The sequence below is a fragment of the Hipposideros armiger genome, unplaced genomic scaffold (assembly GCF_001890085.2).
Source record: "Hipposideros armiger isolate ML-2016 unplaced genomic scaffold, ASM189008v1 scaffold_652, whole genome shotgun sequence".
In the NCBI taxonomy this organism is placed as follows: domain Eukaryota; kingdom Metazoa; phylum Chordata; class Mammalia; order Chiroptera; family Hipposideridae; genus Hipposideros; species Hipposideros armiger.
In genome coordinates this window covers 659,736-679,905 of record NW_017732002.1, presented here as the reverse complement: position 1 = coordinate 679,905, position 20,170 = coordinate 659,736, and the positions used below count along the sequence as shown (strand labels likewise).

Sequence of the window (20,170 nt, the reverse complement as noted above, 5' to 3'; positions counted from 1 at the left end):
TCCTGCCTGCCAGACCATACAGCCTTCCGTTTCACTCGCCCCAGACTGGTGCCCGCACACACCAGTGCATATCGAGCTCCGAGACGAGGAGGCAGAGAGTGGGCTGGGAACAGTCAGATGCCACTTACTGTGTGACCTTGAGAAAGTACCTTCTCCTCTGGGCCTTTCCATGTTGGAGGCTGGTGGATCGTAACTCCCAGTCACTGTGAGGATTAAATGAGGTCCTAAGTGGGACAGCCTGACACATTGGGACAGGGCAGAGGCCCGCTGCCCCTCGTCACACAGAGCCTGGTTCTGACCAGCTCTCCTTCTTGTTGAAGGAGACTGAGTGAGCTTATTTATTTTTGCTGAGAGAGTGACATCTGGGACATCAGAGACTTTCCTGGGTTTTCAGAAGGTTGACAAGATAGGGAAGTAAGGCCTTCGACATGTGAGATTTTAGGTAAGTGTCCATATGCTGATCATGAGGGTTGCGGTGTATTATTTACTGGGCTGCAACCATGTGCCGAGCACTTTACATTCATAAGCTCATTAAGTCTTCTCAATTCCCCAGTAAATCATATCCCCACTTGAGCGATGGGAAAACGAGGCTCAGAAACTGTCCCAAGCTCTTTGTCAGTAACAGCAGCTGGGATTTGAACCCAGGTCTCGGAGCTGCATAGCCACAGCTCTCTTTCACTTTGCTCTCAGCTGGCTGAGAGGATGCAGGGTCATGAGATGGACGGCAGCCACCTCCTCATGCAGCCAGGGAATACAAAGACATTTTCCAGAAGAGATAAGAGTGGTTGCGTTTCGCCTTCTTTCAGCACGACTCTCCTAACTTTTCATGCAGTTATTTTTAATCATTTTGAGAAATCCAGAGCTGCCTGTGGCTGACCAGCCCTGAACCTACCTCCAACCCACTGCAGCTTGTGGAGATGGGTGCAGGGCAGGGGGCTCTGAGCAGCCACATGCATGGTGCACCTACACGGAGCACCAAGTGTGCCCACTGGCACGCACGCCCCTCACCAGTGTGCCGGTGTGCACACTCACACAGAGGCTTATGATGCTGCAGCACGCCACTGTCAGTCTCCAGGGAGCCTCAGGGTCCAGAAGCAGGTTTAGGGGCCGCTGCTGCCTCTTGACCATTTCCTTCCTTATCAGTTGGCTTAAAATGAAGCTGGCATGTCATCTTAATTTGTGTTCCCCTGAGAAATAGCTTTGTGTGTTGTTCCTGTGGGCCTTGCGAGCCCACATGTGTGTCTGCAGCTATGTGTTTGTCCGGGCCCGGTTCAGTGCACCGGCTCAGCGCCCCTTTGTGGGCAGAGCAAGGAGGCTTTGTTCCAGGGCTTCCACAAGCCCAGGTCTCCCAGGTAGTTCCTTCCACTCCTGCTAGTCTGAGCTCCTGGGAGGCTGGGAGTAAGACAAGGATAGAAGAGATGATCGAGGACCAGTAGGGTGGTCTCCAGCAACTGGGGATGGTGGGCTTCGGGGGGCTTGCCTTGGGTCTCTGCACCGAGTATTGCCTTGGCATCACCCCTGGGGAGGAAGATGTGCCCCCTTGGTGACGTGGCCACTGTCAGGTTGAATAGCCCTCTCCTGTGACATGGTGGTTCTTCAGGGTTGAGAGACCCTCTCAGGGAGCATGGTGGGGTCCCGAGGCTCAGCAGGTGGTCCCAGAAGGTACAGGGAGAGCTCTCTGGAAGTAAGCCACCCGTCCTGTCCCTCTTCATCTGCTTCAGACTGTCCCTGAGCACTGCACTTGGATCCTGAAGGCCTGAGCTCTGTCCTGCCCTGCCCAGGCTGTGTGATGCTGGAGGTCACTGCTGTGTGAACCTGGGGCTGAACAGTGCAGGGGTGGGGGGGCGAGGGGGTTGCCTCTCCCTCTGGACTCTGGCTCTTCCCTTTCCGTCTGGGTTTTCTTCCTCTTTAAACTCAACACCTCTTCCATCGAGTCCTCCTTTTTGGCTCTGAAACATGGTTCTGGAGCCTAGCAGGCAGCTCGGAACAGGGGGAAGCCTTGGGCCTGAGTTCACGTGGCCGGGCTCTTTCTAACATGGCCCTTCCTGCACCGAGCCTCTCTGCTTACCTGCGTGGGAGTCTGTGTGTGTAATTATAGCACCACTCCAGGGTATCTGGCTCCACCTCCACGTCAGCTCTGGGGTGCACCCTGTCTCCAGGGGCACCTACTGCAGGCTCAGTGACTATGTTATAGGTGACTCCTGAGGACAGGCCTCTGGGAAGGGGCCAGGGCAGATGGTTTTCACGAGACAGTCCCATCCATCACTGTCTCCTGCAGCCCAGTGATGGCCGGTCATCCTTCCATTCATCACTGCCCGATGCAGGGTACTCCATGCCCCACCTTCCCCCACCTTGGCCCTTCCCCCAGCAGTCTTGCAGAGCCAGGGCTGTCACCAACCAAGAGGGGGCCCCTCCCCACAGTCACGCAGGAGGTTAAAGGCAGACACCGTGGAGTCGTTCCTGACCCTCAGCTCTCCCTGCCCCAGGCTAACCCGAGTCCTGTTGACTGTGCTTCCTGTCTGTCTTTGGAGTCTCTCTACTTTTCTCCTCTCTGCCACCCTTGAATCTCCTCTCATCAGCCATGTGGCAGCAGCCACCTCACTGGTGTCCTTACATCTGATCCCTTCCCCCATTCAATCCATTCTCCATATACAGAAACCTTCTGGAAATATGAGACTAACCATGCCACCCCCAATTTTAAACCCTTCCCTGGCTCCCTTTGACTCCTGGGCTAAAATCCAACTCTGCAATGTAGTCCCAGGTCCAGCGTGGTCTGGCCTCCGTGGGCCCTCCATGCTTCCTGCCACCGCAGCCCAAGCTGCTGCATCCGCGCGGATCCCGCCCGCTCCACTTTATTTTCACTTTGCTCTTTCTGCACATCCTGTGGCCTCCTCCCCAGCCAACCTGGTCTTATGCTCCCAAAACACAAGGCTCTGATCTTAGAGCACATCCCTCCATGTGTAGATCAGTGTTCGAGTGCGTTACTTTATCTGTTCATCCAGAATGTATTTATTGAGCACCTACTATGTGCCAGGTACTGTTTTAGGCACTGGGGGCATACCATAGTGAACATGAAAGTGAAGGGGAGAATGCAGCTCACATTCTGTGGGTCGACAGACAGTAAAGAAATAGATACAAGCAGGTATGCTGTGGTGTTAGGTCACATTCAGACAGGGTTGACAGGAACAGCCTCTCGGAGGAAGTGACAACTTGAATAGAGACAGATGAAGCAGGGAACAAATGATGTGGACATCTGGGGGAAGGGTATTTTTGGCCGAGGGACTAGCAAGATCAAAGGCTCTGAGGCAAGGCAAGGGTATGTTTGGCCTGTTCAAGGAAAAGCAAGAGAGCCAGCGGGACCCTCCTGACAGCACGAGCTCAGAGGGAGCACTGCTCGGAGGGAAAGGGGCTGAGATGCAGGGGTGAGCACATCTTCAGCACTGCTGCCCCTTCTCCCGCCTCCTCCCCCAGCTGGGCAGCCCTCCTCTGGGGACATAGATGGGCGCTTGTCTTGAAAGCCCCCCTCTCCTACCCCTGCCTCTCTGAACACTTGAACACTCGCAATGGGGACAGGAAGTGTGGGCCCTCGCTTCCCAGCTGCCCGGGTGGGACACCACCAAACTGGGCCGGCCTGCCCAAGGAGGGACAGAGGCCCTATTGAGCCTGCTCTCTGGACCAGCAGGGACAATAGCCACACTGAGGACCAGGAACATTGGCCAGCATGCTTGTCCAGGAAGTCGCCAGGCTGCTGCCTGCCCCCTCCCCCCGCCTCCCCAACTCCTCCTGACTTTCTCCTCTAGCTACTTACTTCAGGCTAATAGTAATGTCCAGAATGGTCACTTTGTTCTTCACTTTGCTCCCTGCTCTGTGCCAGATCCATTCTGGGCTCAGGGATCAGAGAGGAGTCCTACATGGTCTCTGTCCCTGGGGAGGGGCTGGGGCGGAGGCAACACACACACACAAACTGAGGGAGGCATCCTATATGCTTCCTGTGAGATGTACCAAGTGCGGGGGGCCACGGGGCTAAGGGGTGTCAGCTGGCAGGGCTGGTGGGGAAGTCTTCCTGGAGGAGAAGTCAGGCTCCTAAAGCATTTTTGTAGCCAGGGTCATATTTTAAAGGCACAATAGCCATGTGACACAAGACTAGCATCTGTCCAGAGGTGGAGGAAGCAACGGCCTCTTTCTCACGGCAAGCCAGGGCCCTTTCCAGGACTCGAACTCTGTCTGTGTCTCCGGCCTGTATACTGTCTACTTGGGGAACATTTGCACTGGAAGGATCTTTAGGAATCACCTAGGTCAAGAATGCTAACACATGACGTGTGCCTGTCACCCCAAGCCCATGGCCATGGTGAGGTGGACATCACCAAAATCATACCATCCTCACCTATTGAGCTGGGATACAGCTGCAGAATCCTTCTCAACACAGTGTTCTGGTAGCAAGTAATTGGTATGGACACACAAGATGAGGTATTTGCCTTTCCTGGTTCTGTTCCCTCCCCTCATTGACACATGGGAAAACTGAGACCCAGGAAAGGAAGGGACTTGTTCCAGGTCACAATGTATTAGGGCTGGAGTATGGGGCTGGGAGCAGGTAAGAAACATCCCCCTTAAAGCAGTTTAAGTTGTGCAACTTCAGAGGCTGGGACAGACCCTGCAGTGTGGCTGCCCTGTCTGGAGAAGGGATCCCATTAGTGTCTGTTTTGGCACCCCATTCCTTCATAGCCCTCATCACAGCTTTAGTTATTTGGATGAGATACCTGTTTTTTTCTTTCCCACTTGCCTGTAAGTTCTTGGGAGCCAGGAATCCATCTGTCTTGGTAATCACCCTGCTCCAGTGCCTTGTAGAGAGTGGGCCCTCGATTTCAGTGTTGAGGGCATGAGCCGAGGACCTGGTGGCAGGAGGGGTAGGTGCACACAGTGACTGTTCCTCAGTTTTTTTCCGCTCCACGGCTGGTGGTTTGGCCTCCAATGGCCTTCAGAGGACAGTGGGACCCTTGCGGGCAACAAGGACCCAGGCACCAAGCGGGCCAGATATACACCAGTACATCATAGCAGCCAGCCCAGGCGGTGTGGTGCCTGAGGTTCCTGCGGAGAAACTGAGGCCCAGGGAGGCACAGCAGTGAGCCTGGAGTCTTGCAGGCTGAGCCTGGGATCTCCTTACTTCTGGCCAGGCTTCCGGGCACCCAGCCTGGCCACCAGCCCGCCCTGTAGCTCAGGGGCTGAATTTTCTTGACAGGTGGCCCCTGGGGAGGTGTGTATCTAGTGCCATGGCAAAGAGTGGCGGTGGAGGTGGGGGCAGGAGATGTCCGCAGGCCCTGGGTTCCTTTGCCGTCCCGAACAGACAGGGCCAGAGCCGGAGCGGCCAGGCCCCCTGCTCCCTTCATTGTTCCCTGTGATGGTTTCCAGATGCCGGGGAGCCACAGGTTTGGGGCTGGGCCAAGGGGGCCAGGAGAGCCCTCCCCCAGTGCCCCACCACCACCTCCACCACCAGTGCCTTCCTTGCACTGCAGGCTGTTGCCCACCCGAGCCCAGGCCTCACTGTCCTGCCTCCCGCTCAGCTCCGGGGGTGAGGAGCCCTAGGCTCCATTCCCATCTCTGGCCCTCACTTCCTGTGTGGCTTAGGCTAGTCCCTTGCCGTCTCTGTGCCTGTTTCCTGGGTTGTAGAATGGGTGTACGGGGAGGGGCAGGGTGGGAAAGACAAGTCTCTGACACTCCTACTTTATCAGTAGCATCTAGAGCCGGGGTTCCCAAAGTGGGTCCCTTGACCAGCAGACTCAGCATCACGCAGGAATGTGTTAGGATGCGTGCAGACTCTCAGGCCCACCCCCAGACCTAGGGATTCCAAACTTCTAGGGCTGGGCCCAGCAGCCTGTGGTGTAAGGGGCCCCCAGCTGGTTCTGATGGCTGCTCAGGGTAAGACACAGCAACCTGGGCTCTAGAACTGAGAGCCTGGGCCTCTGGAGTCAGAAACGTGGAGTGTAGGCTTCACATCTGTGCGGCGTTAGAAATCAGCCTTAGCTTTCTGGTAAGGGAAACGGATTGATGTTCCTCCCAGTGTGTGCAGTAGGGTCACTGTGGTGAGGTGGTGAGACAGCACACAGCCTGCTCAGCCCAGCTCCCACACCAGAGCTCTTCTGGGACAGACGCTCCGTGAGGGCAGGTCCCGCGCGCGTCTGTCTGGCTCAGGCCACAGCGTCAACACTTTAGAGGAACTGGGCTCAGAACCCTGGCGGAGGGGCCGTGTGCAGTGGCTGCAGGGCACACGTACACTGCTTTCCCTCAGCAGGTGTGCAGTGGGCCCTGGACCTACCTGAGGGGCCTGTGACACAGAGAGTGACAAGATGAGCCCCATGGGGACAGACCAGAGGGGTCCCTGGAGGCAAGAGCAGTCAAGGAAAGCTTTCATGGGGAAATGTGGCTTCCACTGGATTTGTTTGGAAGACGAGGGTCTGCCAGACAGTGGGACTGGCATATGCAGAGGTGGGTATGAGAATGAGTACCACCAGCCAGTCCTCTCTCCCTTAATGGGTACACACTCCCTCTCCTCCTTTCTCAGGGCACAAGCAGGGTTATTGTCACCTGGGGCTGCCCACAAACAAGGACAAGAACACCCCAGAAGATCAGAGCTGCAGACCGCATGGGAGGCATGTGGGAGTTATCCAGGCCTGGGTTTGGTTCCCAGCGCTGCTGCTTCCTGGCTGTGTGACCTCAGGCAAATATCCCAAGCTGTCTGTGCCTTGGACTCCTCATCTGTAGGTGTTATAGTGAGAATGGCATGACTGGTGGGCACAGCAGGAGCTGTGAGGGTTTTATAGCTGGGGAACCCGGGGCCCAGGGAGGGACACGGAGCATCTAGGGGCACCCAGCATGGCACCATCACCCTACCTCCAGCAGAGCCCCGCTGGGCACCCTTGCCTTTGGGGACAGTGTGGAAGGGACAGTTTTGCAGACTTTTGCAGTCCCTGGGTGAAAAAGAAAGTTCAGCTGCAGCCTGGGCTGTGGGAGTGGGAAATGTCAGGTTTGCTTTTTCCCTGTGGCCCCCTGGAAAGTTACATCAGAGCAGTTCATCCTCTGTGGGACCCACCCCACCCCATCAAGGGGAAGAACATATAGAAGCTGTGCTGCCGTCTGACACCCTGCAGTGACCACGAGAGACACGCACACGCACAAATGCACATGCACGCTCACGCACACACACACCCTCTGATTTGCAACACCAGTGACACTGCAGAGTGATGGTAGAAACTGGCAGATGCCTGGACTGGCCCCCAGGAACCTCTACCCCATTACAGTTGCCGCAGGTGACCTTGAAACCAGCCCATGGCCTTCTGGACCTTACTTGGCAATGAAGGTATCAGACAACAGCCAGAAAGCCCAGGGTTCAAGCCCTGCCTCACTTACTTGTTTTGTGACCTTGGACAGGTGACTTAACCTCTCTGGGTCTCTGTTTTCTCTTCTGGAAATGGGACTACTAGGAAGCTACCTACAAGACCAGTGCATGGCCCCACTGGCATGTAGTGTCATGTCTGTGGCTGCCGCCGTCTCCAGTAGTCACCTGCTTAAAGTTTTCTGAGGTGGACAGCTTGCCCCTCTCTGTCCCTCAGTGGCCAGATGAGGAGATTGAGGCCTGAGAGAGGAGGGATTGATGTGAGGACAGAGCCCAGGCTGGAAGTCGGGCCTGCAGCCTCCCAGCCCCAGCTCCAGCCCCAGCTCCTGCCAGAGTGGCCCCAAACTGCTGACTTCAGCGTTTCACCGGCCTAGGCAGATCAGATTTCTTTTCTGGCACTCAGCCACTCTCCACACCCTTCCCCCACCGCTATTTTGAGCTGAGTTCCCCTGTCCCCTCCTCCCTGGGCTGTGGCCCTCACACCCAAAGCCTCACTCCAGGTTGAGGCCTTTCCCCCTCTTAACCCAACACATTCCTAACCCCCAGCCCCCACCCTCAGGATTTGTGCAGAGCCTCCCTCCAACCAGATAGGACTGGGCTGGTCATGGCCATGTCTAGCCAGGTCACGTTTGGCCAGGCCTCACCAGGCCTCAGACACAGAGCCAGGGACCAGCTCGCCTGTGAAAACTGCACTGCCAGCCTGAGGTGGCCATCCAGAGTGGTCAGCACAGTTCAGGAAGGGCATCCTGGGAGTGGACAGAACCCATGCCAAGGAACAGTTCCGGTATTGCTGCCTCCTGCCTGAGTGACCTTGGCCCTGGCCCATACACCTCACCCATCATGGGCACTGCCACACTGGTGTCCCCTTCAGATACTGATGTGCTCTGGGCCCCACCTAGGGTGCTCCGAGGGAGGCAGGAGATAGGGAGGGCCGGTGTGGCCACAGCACACTCAGAGACTAGTTGGAAACAAGACAGCAGGAATGGCAATTTGTGAATGTTCTTTAAATTCGGGGTGAATTCCCTGGCATGCCGGAGCCGGGTCAGGGCAGGATATGACCCACAGCCAAGTGAGTGGTGCAGACCACAAAGTCCCCTGAGAGTTTGGGGAACCAGGGCCTTCTCTGGAGAGGCGGCAGGAGGGTTCTCAGCTAGCACGCACGCAAGACTGGGACTCAGCAGGTGGGGTGAACAGAGTTAACCCTGTCTGCAATGGGGGAGGCCAGGGGGGTGCCCTTTGAGCTTGGCCTTGAAGGCTACCTGGGCGATCACCAGGTGCCAGGTGGAGAAATGTTTGAGGCACAGGGAACAGCAAAAGCAAAGGAATGGGGTGGGAGGAGGGGGGCATAGCATTTGTAGGAAATGATTTTGTTGTTTAAGTATGAGTTTTGTAGGAGAGAGTAGCAGCAACTAAGGTGAAAAGGTCAGCTAGACCAGATGGGAAAGGGGCCCCAAAGCCTTGAGTGTTTGCCTCAATCCTGCAGGTGGTCACTAAAGTACTTAGGGCAGATTCTACCTGGCTGAACAGGGGCCATGGCTATAGCAGGAGAGGGGCACAATCAGAAGAGAGGGCTTCCTAAGCAAACAGGCCCCCCACACAAGGATGCCCAGGGACCTGGAAACCCACTCAGGTCAACAAATGGTGTTCAGACTCTCAGTAGCATCCAACTGCAGGGTGGTTGCACATCTTACATCCACCCGCTAGGGCAGCAGCAGACAGCAATCTCTGTCTCTGCAGTCACAGAAGGGGAGGAAAACCCAGGGCTTTTGCAATCGCTATGATTCGGATGTTTTCCACCCCTTTGGACTGGCCTCTCTTCCCCTCCCCACCCCTTAGCTCTGATCTGTGCAGTTTGCTAATGGAGGACAGCCAGAAGCAGGAAACAGATAACTTAGGGAGTGGCTGCTCATGTGATTGAAAAGTTTTTGCTTTCCAAAACGTTTTGCCCAAGAGAACTTCCAATTGCCTGATCTTGGGGCAGGGTTTGGAGAGAGGGGTTTCTGTTGCCTTCTGGGACAGGGTCCCCAGGGCCATGGACACTGTGCCCAGAGGCAGGTAGAGGTGCTTTGGGTGCTGGAGGGGGTTCTTGGCCTCTGTCGCCCCTTCCTATGCCCGTTTCCTCATTCCCTTCGGTTCATTGCCCACCTTCTCCCTCACTTCACCCTGTCACTCTCATGTCCGGTGTCTGTCTCTCCCCGTTGCCCGTCTTACTCACACCCTCGGCTCTCACCCTGCCCCTCCCTCCCTGACCCTTATTCCCGATGGTCCTCTGCCTCTCTTCCCTGCCTCTCTGCCTCCCCTTGTTTTCTCCTCTTTTTCTGGCCCTTTCCCTCCTTTCCACGCCCCTACTCCATGCCCCCTCCCCAGGCTTTTCCTGAGACCTTTTCCTGGCACTGTGAAAGCTTCCATTGTTCCCCCGCACTTTGACAAACCCTAGTGTTGTGGAGTCAGGGTGGCATTTCGGTGGTGGCTTTGGCCTGGGAACCGGGTGGGAGGGGTGACGATGAGACTGGGCCTTCTGGGCCCATGCTGGGCTGCGGCAGGAACCCAGAGAAGCGGAGGGGGCCTGGGGGAGGTGGCAAGGATGCCTGTGCTCAGACCAGGGGGCCCTTGAGGCTCTGGAGGAAGCCCAAGGTGGCCTCTTGCAGCGTCCTTCCACCCTCCCAGCAGCATGCAGGCCACATGGCTCAGCCCACCTGTCTGTGTGATCGCCTGCTTCCTCTGTGGCCTCAGTGAGTCTGCAGCTACTGGGACCAGGCTTCAGAGGCCGAGGCAGCCCTCCCGCCCGCCTCCCAAGGTCATGTCTCTGGACACTTGAGTGTGGGGGTCTTTGGGGGGGTCCCTAAGGCAGTGTCACAGAGCATGGGCAGGAAAAGCGTGGGTCTCTGCACTGGACAGGCTTGAGCTCAGAAGCTGACCCTACTGCTTACTAATTATGTGACTTCAGACAAGTTGTTGTCCCATCTCAAGCCTCAGTTTCCTCATCTGCCATTAAGTTAAGAGTGCTGATATTGTGGGGCTGTTGCACAGATTAGAGATAATTTCGTGTGTCATACATTGGCCCCACACCTGTCATCCAGGACTGGGTGAAGAATAGCTTTTGCCCAAGGATTTGGGTCCAAGAGTGTTTCTGCAGGTATGAGTCTGATGTGGGCTTGGGCCTGGAAGTGGATGGCCAAGGGTGTTCACGACTGGTGTGGGCCATGGTTGGCGAAAGGGTCACAGGGCTGACCCTTTTGGAAGGCCCCAGACTCTGAGGGCGTTCCTCATTTGTGTTGTTTATTTCCATATTCCTGGAATGCTCCACAGAGCCTTGTGCAGAGTGGGTGCTGAATACATGTTAGTTGAACAAATGAAAATTGAGAAGATGGCCAGGAGTCGGAGATCAGAGGTGGGGTCGTGTTCCTAAGAGCAGACTTGTTCTCTGACTTCTCACAGCCGTTTCATGAGAGGCCATACACGAGGTGGGAAGTGTCCCTTTGGAGTCAGCAGACAGGGTTCAAGTCTTGGCTTCACAGCTTTGGGGCTGGCACAGGATGCTTGGCCTCTCCAGGCCTCAGTTTGCTTTCCTGTCAAATGGAGGGGCTGTGGAGTGGCAGGTTGGGAAGTGGCTGGCATGTAGTAGGTGCTCATTAAATGTCAGTGTCCCAGCTCCCAGGCAGCCCCCTCACTTGGCAGATGAAGAAACCAAGGTTCTAAATGAGCATGGGAGAGGGAGAGCCCAATTCTGGGTCTCTGGCCACAGCCCGTTGCTCCCCATTGGTACAGGCTGGAGGAGACACAGTATGGAGGGTAGAGGGGCACCCATGAGCTGAGAAAGGGGGGCTCAAAAGAGGAGGTTCTGGGAGCAGGGCACTGTCCCTAGCCTCCAGAAAGGGTCCCCAGAACCCACTTGGACTTTCCAGGAAGGGCCAACAAAGCTGTACAGAGTGCTGGGCCCATGGACAAGACACCCTTGCCCCGTGGCCTCCTGGTCCCCATCTGTGGGAAGGGCATTGCCACCTCCTGAGACCCAGGTCCCTTCCTCTGTGTCCTCAAGGCCAGGACCACCTCAGCGGTCCAGCTGCAGGACAGCATACAGACCGGGTGGGACAGTGAGCCGGCAAGGAGCCCATCTGTTCCTATTTCCTCCCCATGCTCCCCTGACTGCAGCCATTGCCCCTTAACTGGACACACTGTGGGGCCGGCCTAGAGCTCCGTGGTGAAGACGGGGAGCGGAAGGGGGGCTGCTGGGCACACACTGGCTTCTGGGCCTCAGGAGAAAGTGACCCTGCCTGGTGGTCAGGGCCGCCCTCAGTCTGCAGATGGGGAAACTGAGGCCCAGAGAGGGGAAGTAACACCCTCAAGGCCACCCAGCATTCCAGGACCCACGACAGTAGCAGCCCTTTCCTGTTTCTTACCCTCCTGGCTAGGCGCGTTCCTCTTCTTCGTGTGATCCTGGAACGCTGCAGGGAAACGGAGAGAGTGGGCTTGAGGCAGACAGCCTGGGTTCACATCCAGACTCCACCACTTGCTGGTGGTGTAGGCTTGGGCAAGTCACTTAACTTCTTCTTGCCTCAGTGTTCTCGTCTGTAACCTGGGACTAATCCTATTTAGCTCATAAAGTGGCTCAAAGGGCCTGTCGCTGACTAGACACCTAATGAGTGTCTAGTGGCTATTAGTCTGTCCCAGAGCTCGGCCAGGCACCGACTGCTCTCCTGGGCAGGCAGAGGGAGTATGGCCAGGGCTAGGGGTGAGGCCTGCTGCTGGGGCCCATAGCTGGAACCCAGTATCCTGAAAGTAGAGGCTGTACGTCCTGGGGCAGAAGCAACATGGAGTCATGACGCGGAGGGCATAGCCGCAGGTCCTCGGTAGCCCCACTGTGCTGCTGCCTCCTGAGCTCAGGGTCCCTGGGATGCTGTGCCTCCAGCTTCCAAAGGTGACAGTGTCATTCCCTTACAAAAGGGACTTACTTTACAAGGGACCAAGAGGAGAGCATGCTTCACCCTAAAGACTGACTCATTCCTGATGGGAATTCGGGAAGCAGGGGCAGGGAAATTACTGGGCAGAGTGACCAGCCAGGGCTCTTGTGTCTTGTGACAGTCGTGGATTCTTCTGACTGTCCTCAAAACTGAGGGAGCAGATGGGATCCAGCAAGTGGGAAGTCTGCTCCGTGGCTGGGGGCAGGGCAGCTCTTTGGACATGAACATGGTCCAACAGAACCAGCAGCCAGAGGTCATCAGTTCCTGGCACCCAGGCCCCAGTGTCCACACCCGCAGGGCTGAAGGTGGGAAGAGTATGGACAGAGCCACCATCACTGCTGGGAAAGTGCAGGGTGCCCCCTTGTGGGCAGGCAGGGCCTGCAGGCCAGGGAGTCAGTGGATGAACCGTCATCATCTTCTCCATCAAAGTCACACCTACTCATTGAAGACAGTTCATTAATTAGAACAGAGCATCTGGTCCTGGAGGCAACTTCTGAACCCTTCTGGCTAATTTCCCGCCAGCCCTTTTCTTGCACATTTTTATTTTTTACAGTTTTCTCTGGAAGCAATCTATATTCAATTACTTTTCCTGCTTTCTTTAGAAGCATTTTCTCAAATCCTTAAAAAAAATCCTCATAAATAGTTTAATGGCTCTGTTGTCATTTATCCAATGGGTGTAACATCATTTAGGTTACCAGAGAGAGCATCAGTGTTGAATATTTAGCTTGTTCCAGTTTTTCACTGTCGTAAACAATGTTGTAATGAACATCCTTGAACAGCCCGTTGGTCCACATCGCTGATCATTTTTAGGACAGTCGCTCAGAAATAGATTTGCTGGGGGGAAGGAATGGACATTTTTTTAAAGTTTGAAGGCTTCTTGCCAAGTTGCACTGTAGAAATACAGTAGGAAATGTACCTGTTCAGCCCTCCCAGCAGCGTCTGAGAGTGCCCCCCTCCACATCCGCCCAGTTGGCATTTACCAGCAACAAGAGTCAGGTAGACTACAGAATTGGAAGTGTCCTCAGAGTTACCTGGTTCAACTGCCTGACCAGGGCAAAAGTCCCCTCAGCAACCTCCCTGGTAATCGTTCACCCAACTTCTGCTTACATACCCCCAGTGACGGGGAGCTCACCATCTCCTGGCCCCACCATAAATCTCTTGAGTTGAGGGGAAGAAAACAGTGAGCTACTCTGAAGATGTGCCCAGTTAGTGTCAGCATCATCTGCATCTCTTCCCGAGCTGCTGGCTTGCCTGGATGGCTCCTCCCGCTCCCCACTCAGCTCTGCCCTCACTGCTCCTGGCACAGGGCCTCCTTCCCACCCCCACGCCAGCCGCCACATCCCACTTCCCAGGCTTCTCTCCGTGGCAGTTCTAGCCTTGCTCTGGAAGTCAGAGGACCCAGTCCCTCCTCCCAGCTCAGTTTCCGATTTATTATGTGTTCCTGAGCAAGTCCCTTGCCTCTCCGGGCCCCAGAGGGCCTGCCTGTGCTACCAGAAGTGGTTTCTGAGCCCCAGTGAGCTTTCCCCGGGCTCCTGGCAGATGTGAGTCCCCAGAGGGGTACGTGGCAGGGGCCCGGGTCAGGAAAGCCTGGTTGGGCCTGGTATCCTTTCCAGCTGGGGTGGGCGGAGGCCCAAGCAGAGCTGTGGGCAGTCACCGTCTGTTTCATGCTGAAGTTTATGAGAAGAGGCCGTGCCTTTCTGGGAGGAGGCTGGGGGAAAGTGTCGGGGGTAGAGAAGCCTTTGTTCCAACAAAAATTCCTGCTCCCCTTAGCCCTGCCCTCATCTGGAAGCATAAACAGTGTTGGGCCTGAGCCCTTCCAGGAAGCAGCTCTTTGCCTCCGTCTGCTGCCTCTTCACCCCTGCCCTTCAGGCCACAACTCCTCTCCGAACCCACAGGAGGGCAAGGCCACTGGGCTGGACTGAGCTGGAGGCCCTGGGGTCTGGGCATAGGCCTCAGCCACACGATGGGACATTGGGGTGATGGAAAAGGCGAGCCAAGTGTAACCTGGAGCCTCACACACTGGAAACTCTTTGGCAAGCCCTGCTCCTTCCCCGTGCCTCAGTTTCACGCTCTGGTAAAAGGGCTGATGATATTCCCTGCCATGCAGGGTTATAAGAAGAGGTGAATGGAGGCCTGACAGGACGTGGAGCCCTGAGCACAAAACCAGCACACAGAGGACGCTTCGTGAAAGTCTGTTCTCTTCACCCTTCCCATTGTCCTTTGCCAGCAGCATCTGCAGCACTTTCACAGCCTTTCTCTGTCTGGGTCCCTCCCTGAGAATCTCAGAAGGTGAAGACACCTAAAGCTGTTCTTTTTTCGCTTGCTGCCTCCCCCACAGCCCAGGGATAGCAAGCCCACCTCCACCAGGACCTTCCTCCCATCTTTGGAACTTTCCTCTTAGGATTGATACGCATTGGTCTCAGCCCTAGCCCCCGCATCACATAGAACACACCTGCTCGCTCTCCCTGGAAAGGCTCAGGAGAGAACCACTGACATCGCTAATGATGACTGAGCACTTGCAATATCTAACTGCCGAGCTAAGACCTTGATGTGCATGAATGCATCACATCCTTCCAACAGCCCTGGGAGGCAGGCCCTTCATCATCTCGGTTTTCCATATGCGGAACGCGAGGCACAGAGAGGCTGAGCGGCTTGCTGAGATTCCCCCAGATAGTCGCAGGCAGAGGCCAAATGAGATCACAGGCACCTGGCCCTGAGTCCACGACCTGAGCCACATCCTGTGCAGTGGATGTCAGAGGCCTCCCGGTCCCGGCCTAACAGCAGTGTGGAAACAGCTGAGGGTGTTTGTCCTGCAGGAGGCCAGAGCCCCTGTCCCTGGGCCCTGCCCTGCAGCTCACACCCTGACGGGTGGCCCCAGAAGGGCTGGTTTTCTAATTACATGGTGTGGTGATGTCTCCCGCCTCGTGCCCTCGCTCTCCTCTCATCGTCTTCTCCCTGTGCTGCACACTCCGAATCTCCTGTATTTGTGGGGTGCTGCTTCCTGCTCGTTTCTGCAGCAGACATGCTTTGGGAAGCAAATGGTCAGTCCTCACCCTTCACTCTGCCCAGTGCCCCTGGGATGCCTTGACCCCTGCCCTTTGCCCCAGCTGCATGAGGCCGGGTGCCAGGTCCTGTCACTCTTTGAACCAAGAAGCCTGCAGGGCCGGGTCCCAGAGTGGACCTGGCAGGTGGTGGCCCCCAAATGACCCCTTCAATCACGGAGTCTCAAATCCTACCATTGGTGAGGCATTCCACCTGTGCCTCATCCCTCTTTAAAATGTAGATGCCTTTAAGAAAGGGGATACACGGAATGAGTTTGTTTAGTGCTTTCAGGATTACTGGAAAAGGAAGACAGTGGAAGCTGGCTGCTTAGAAGATGTGAGTACCAGGCACCAGGTAGGAAAGGCAGCACCACAAGGGGTTACTAATGGCATAGCCACCAACTTGACACCGACAGAGCTCAAAGTGCCTTCAGAGGCATGTGTCGACCCCTGTACTGCAAATCGACTGGGCTCCAGGCCCTAACTGCACGCGGAGTGGTCCCTTGGCGTAAGTGGCCTCGCTCACAGACCTGACCGGTGCTAAGAGCCAGCCCTGCCTCAGGCCTCAGACTGAACACTCGGGGATGTCACGGCTGCCAGGAAGGCCAATACGGATCCAAAAGACATTAGGCAGCAGGCCCAAAAGATCAGGGCAGTGTTATTGTCACTTTCTAAGATTAGATTTACAGACTCAGCATCTATGCCTCTTTTTAGTGTTTTGCCTGAAATTCTAGTAGGTTTTCACCAAGTAGTGGTAATAGTTCCTGGGGAAAACAGATGATTACTGAAGGAAGAAATTATTACTTGATTACCACTGTTGTTCTAGATTAGTAAATAATAATAATAACTAATACTCTCTTTTTACTTTTATGTGCCAGGCACTGTTCTAAGTGTTTTACATGTATCATCTAATTTAATCCTCAGAACAACCTTAATACGATAATTGTTTTTTTTTTATCATTACTTTTGTAAACTAACTTGCCCAAGATCACAGAGTTAGGATTTAGTTCCATAGTCTATGCTGTTAACCTTTATGCTCTACTTCATAAATGGGCAATTACCCAGGGAAACACTACTGTGGAAATAGATCATGTCATAGCCCAGTGCTTCTTACACTTAATAGCATATGAATCCCCTGGGCCTCTTATTAAAATGCAGGTTCTGAGTCAGTAGATCTAAGATGAGGCCTGTGATTCTGCATTTCTAACAAGCCCCTCGGGAGTACTGATGAGGCCAGTCTAGGAACTATTGTGAATAATCGTAGTGTAGAACCTGTGCTTAAGCCTATCTTAAACTCAAAGCCTGCACGTGCCACGTAGGTGACACAAATGCAAGGAGCCACTGGCTGGAACAGAGGTGACATGCAGGAGGCATAGGCAGTCGGGCTAATGGAGCAGCTCTCACAACCTCAGCTGAGAGACACCAAGAATTCTGGACCAATGTGGTCCTATGTCTATGTGAAATCGCCTATTTTTAGATGTTGGAGCTAAAGAAACTTTATGAAACACTATGCAGCTTATACATGAATATTCAAGGCAACGTTACTCATAATAGCCCCAAATTAGAAATAACTAAAATGTCTATCATCTAATGAATGAATTTACAGAGAACATGGCATGTCCATACAACCTGGACTGGAATATTTTTCAGCAACAAAAATGAAGTACCGATACATGCTACACTATGGATGAACCTTAAAAACATTACACTAGGGCCGGCCAAGTGGCTCAGTTGTTTAAGAGCGCTAGCTCTGAGCAACAGGGTCTCCAGTTTGAGTGCTACACGGGCCAGTGAGCTGCACCCAAGCTAAGCTGCCGCTGAGCTGCCAACAGGTGGCAGGATGGCTCAGCTGGTGAGAGAACGTGCTCCTAACAACAAGGTTGCCAGTTCGACTTGCGCATGGGATGGTGGGCTACGCTCACTCGCAACTAAGATTGAACACAGTACCTTGAGCTGAGCAGCCGCGAGCTGCCGACGGGCGGCCAGATGGTGACTGGACTTGGAGCTGAGCTAGCTGCACCCTCCACAACTAAGACTGAAGGACAACAACTTGGCTGTTCCCTTTCCCCAATTCTCCAATACTGTTCCCCTTCCCCAATTCCTTAATAAAATCTTTTAAAAAAATTACACTAAGTGAAAGAAGTAAGACACGAGGACAATTATGACATGATTCCACGTATGTGAAATATCTTGATTAGGGAAATCTGTGCAGACGGACAGTAGATTAGTGGTTGCCTGGGCCTGAGTGGGGTGAGGAGGTGGGGGGTAGGATGAGGAATGACTGTTAATGGGTACAGGGTTTCTTTTGGGAGGTGATAAAAATGTTCTAAAATTAGATTGTAGTGATGGTTGTATAACTGTGAATATACTAAAAACCATACATAAAAAAACTATATTTCACCCAGGTAGGGAGAAATATAGACTCACATCTCACTAAAGCTGTTTAAAAAAACACCATGTAGGAGAAAGCTAGTTTCTTTAATATATAAAGTACAGTTACAAATCAACAAGAAAAACACGAAACCCCAGCAGGAAAAAAAAATCACAAAGGATTTGAACTAACAGTTCATAAAGGAAACACATGTGGTTCTTAAATGTGTGGGAACTTCTTTCTTGCTCATAATAACAGACATACAAGTCAAAGCTACCATAGAAGATTTCCTACCTCTTAGATCAGTAACGATGAAAACTGTTGGTGAGGCTATGGGATGTTATGTTGGTATACCTGCCATGGGGGAGGGGCCGTGACAATTTGTCATTACCTTTAAAAATTAAAAGTGCACAGGGGCGGCCGGGATGCCCAGTTGGTTAGAGCATGAGCTCTAAGCAACAGGGTTGCTGGTTCGATTCCCACATGGGCCAGTGAGCTGCACCCTCCGCAACTAGATTGAGGACAACGACTTGAGCTGAGCTGCTGGTGGGCGACCAGATGGCTTATTTGGTTAGAGCGCATAAAGTGCACATACCAATTTCATTTCTAGGAATTTATCCAACAAATGTACTCTCACATATGCAAACACACACACACACACACACACACACACACACAGAGTTTTTGAAGCATTGTTTGTAATCATGGAAGAGTGGAAACCACCCAGACCCTCTGAAATAGTGACTGGCAGACACTGGAACTTGCATGGATGTGAATATTGTGCAACTATGAAACAGATTACAGTAGCTCTGTTTGTACCGATGTGGGAAAGCATATTTTATATGTCTTATAATGACAGTATGTCCAAGATATATTATTAAGTGAAAAAAAGAAAGATGCAGAACCAAATGTATAATCTGTTCCCATATAAGTGAGGGAAAAGGAAGAATGCATGTACATATATACGTGTTGCATATGTTTGTTAGTGCAGAGCCCATCTTTGGGGTGGTGTACATAAAGGAATTTAAGATTACCTCCAGGTAGGGGAGCGGGTGGCTGGGAGCAGGGGTGAGGGGAGACCACTTTCACTGCATATGTACCAGGTTGTACAGTGCCTGTGTTGCCTTTTCAGTAACCATTCAAACCACACCACCATGTGGGCCAAAGAGCACCTGTGTGTAGGTCCATGTGACCACCAACCGCCTCTTTATAATGTCTGAGTTAAAGAAGTCATTCCTAGCCACCATCAAGCCATTTGCTCCCTTAAATCTGAAAAAGATGGGCACTCCCACCACCTCCTCTTTTCTCTGTCCCCCGTGTGGGTCTCCCAGCCTTGGATTCCCGTGTGTGCTCTGAGGTGACCCTGGTGTTCTCTGGATTGGGGACAGAAGGCACCTGTGCACGGGGACATAGGTTATGAAGGCTGAGGAGGAAGATCGTGAGGGCAGCGTTTTGGCCTGGTGGACCCTAACCCCCTGTGTTTGCTTCCTGTTCTCTAGGCACGCCCCAAAGGAGAGGGTCTGACCCCATACCAGGGCAAAAAGCGCTGCTTTGGTGAGTACAAGTGTCCCAAGTGCAAAAGAAAATGGATGAGCGGGAACTCCTGGGCCAACATGGGGCAGGAGTGCATCAAGTGCCACATCAACGTGTACCCACACAAGCAGGTGAGCTGGCGGGGCTGGCAGGCGGGCAGGGAAGCAGCATGTGTCAAGGTGTGTCCTCTGAAGGGCCACAGGAGGGCGACTTTGTCCCCTATTAGGCCTCAGTTTACTCCTTCTTACGACAAGGATGAGGCCAGATCCCTCCTAATTGGCGCTCTTTCCTTGTCTCTTCTGAAACGGGGTGAGAGAGTGCCCATTGCCCCAGGATGGGAAGGAGGATGAAGGGGCAACTGTACCTAGACCCTGAGACTGCAGACCCCAGATGAATTTTGAAACTAATGAACTGGGGTGCTGTTGTGAGACAAACAGGGATGTGAAGGCAGTAGGATGCTGTAGAAAATGTGCATTTTGTTTATTTATTCATCCAGTTGACTCATGTATAAATGGGGCAGCTATTGTGTGCTAGGCACTGTGCATAAGGCTGGTGGCCAAGGTACCCGTGAGTCTGCTCAGGGGTTGAGGCCCCTCATCCCAGGGAGGACCGACTCACTGCAGGCTGCAAGGAGGAGGTGACATTTACTGGGACCTGAAGGAGGGGAGGAAGTCACAAGTGGGGGGCAGGCACCCTAGGAAGAGGGAGGGTACAGCAGGTGCAAATGCCCTGAGCCTGTAAGGACTTGGGGTGCTTAAGGCCCAAAGCTCAGCAAAGGAGCAGGAGAGTGGAATGAGAAGAAAGGGCTAGGGAGCTGAAGGGGCACTCACCAGAGCCTTGGGGGCCATCAGAGGAAACCCCTGAGCAAAAGGGCTTT

The 20,170-nt window shown here is 53.9% G+C and overlaps 1 protein-coding gene across 3 annotated transcripts in view; it reads left to right on the top strand.

The window, feature by feature from the left end:
• Positions 1–20,170, top strand: part of ZCCHC24 (zinc finger CCHC-type containing 24) — a 63,248-nt gene that overhangs the window by 31,599 nt on the left and 11,479 nt on the right. For all 3 annotated transcript variants that reach the window (XM_019626032.1, XM_019626031.1, XM_019626030.1), the window contains one exon: positions 19,260–19,424. In XM_019626032.1, the coding sequence (XP_019481577.1) occupies positions 19,260–19,424 (165 nt within the window). The remainder of the gene's footprint in view (positions 1–19,259; positions 19,425–20,170) is intronic.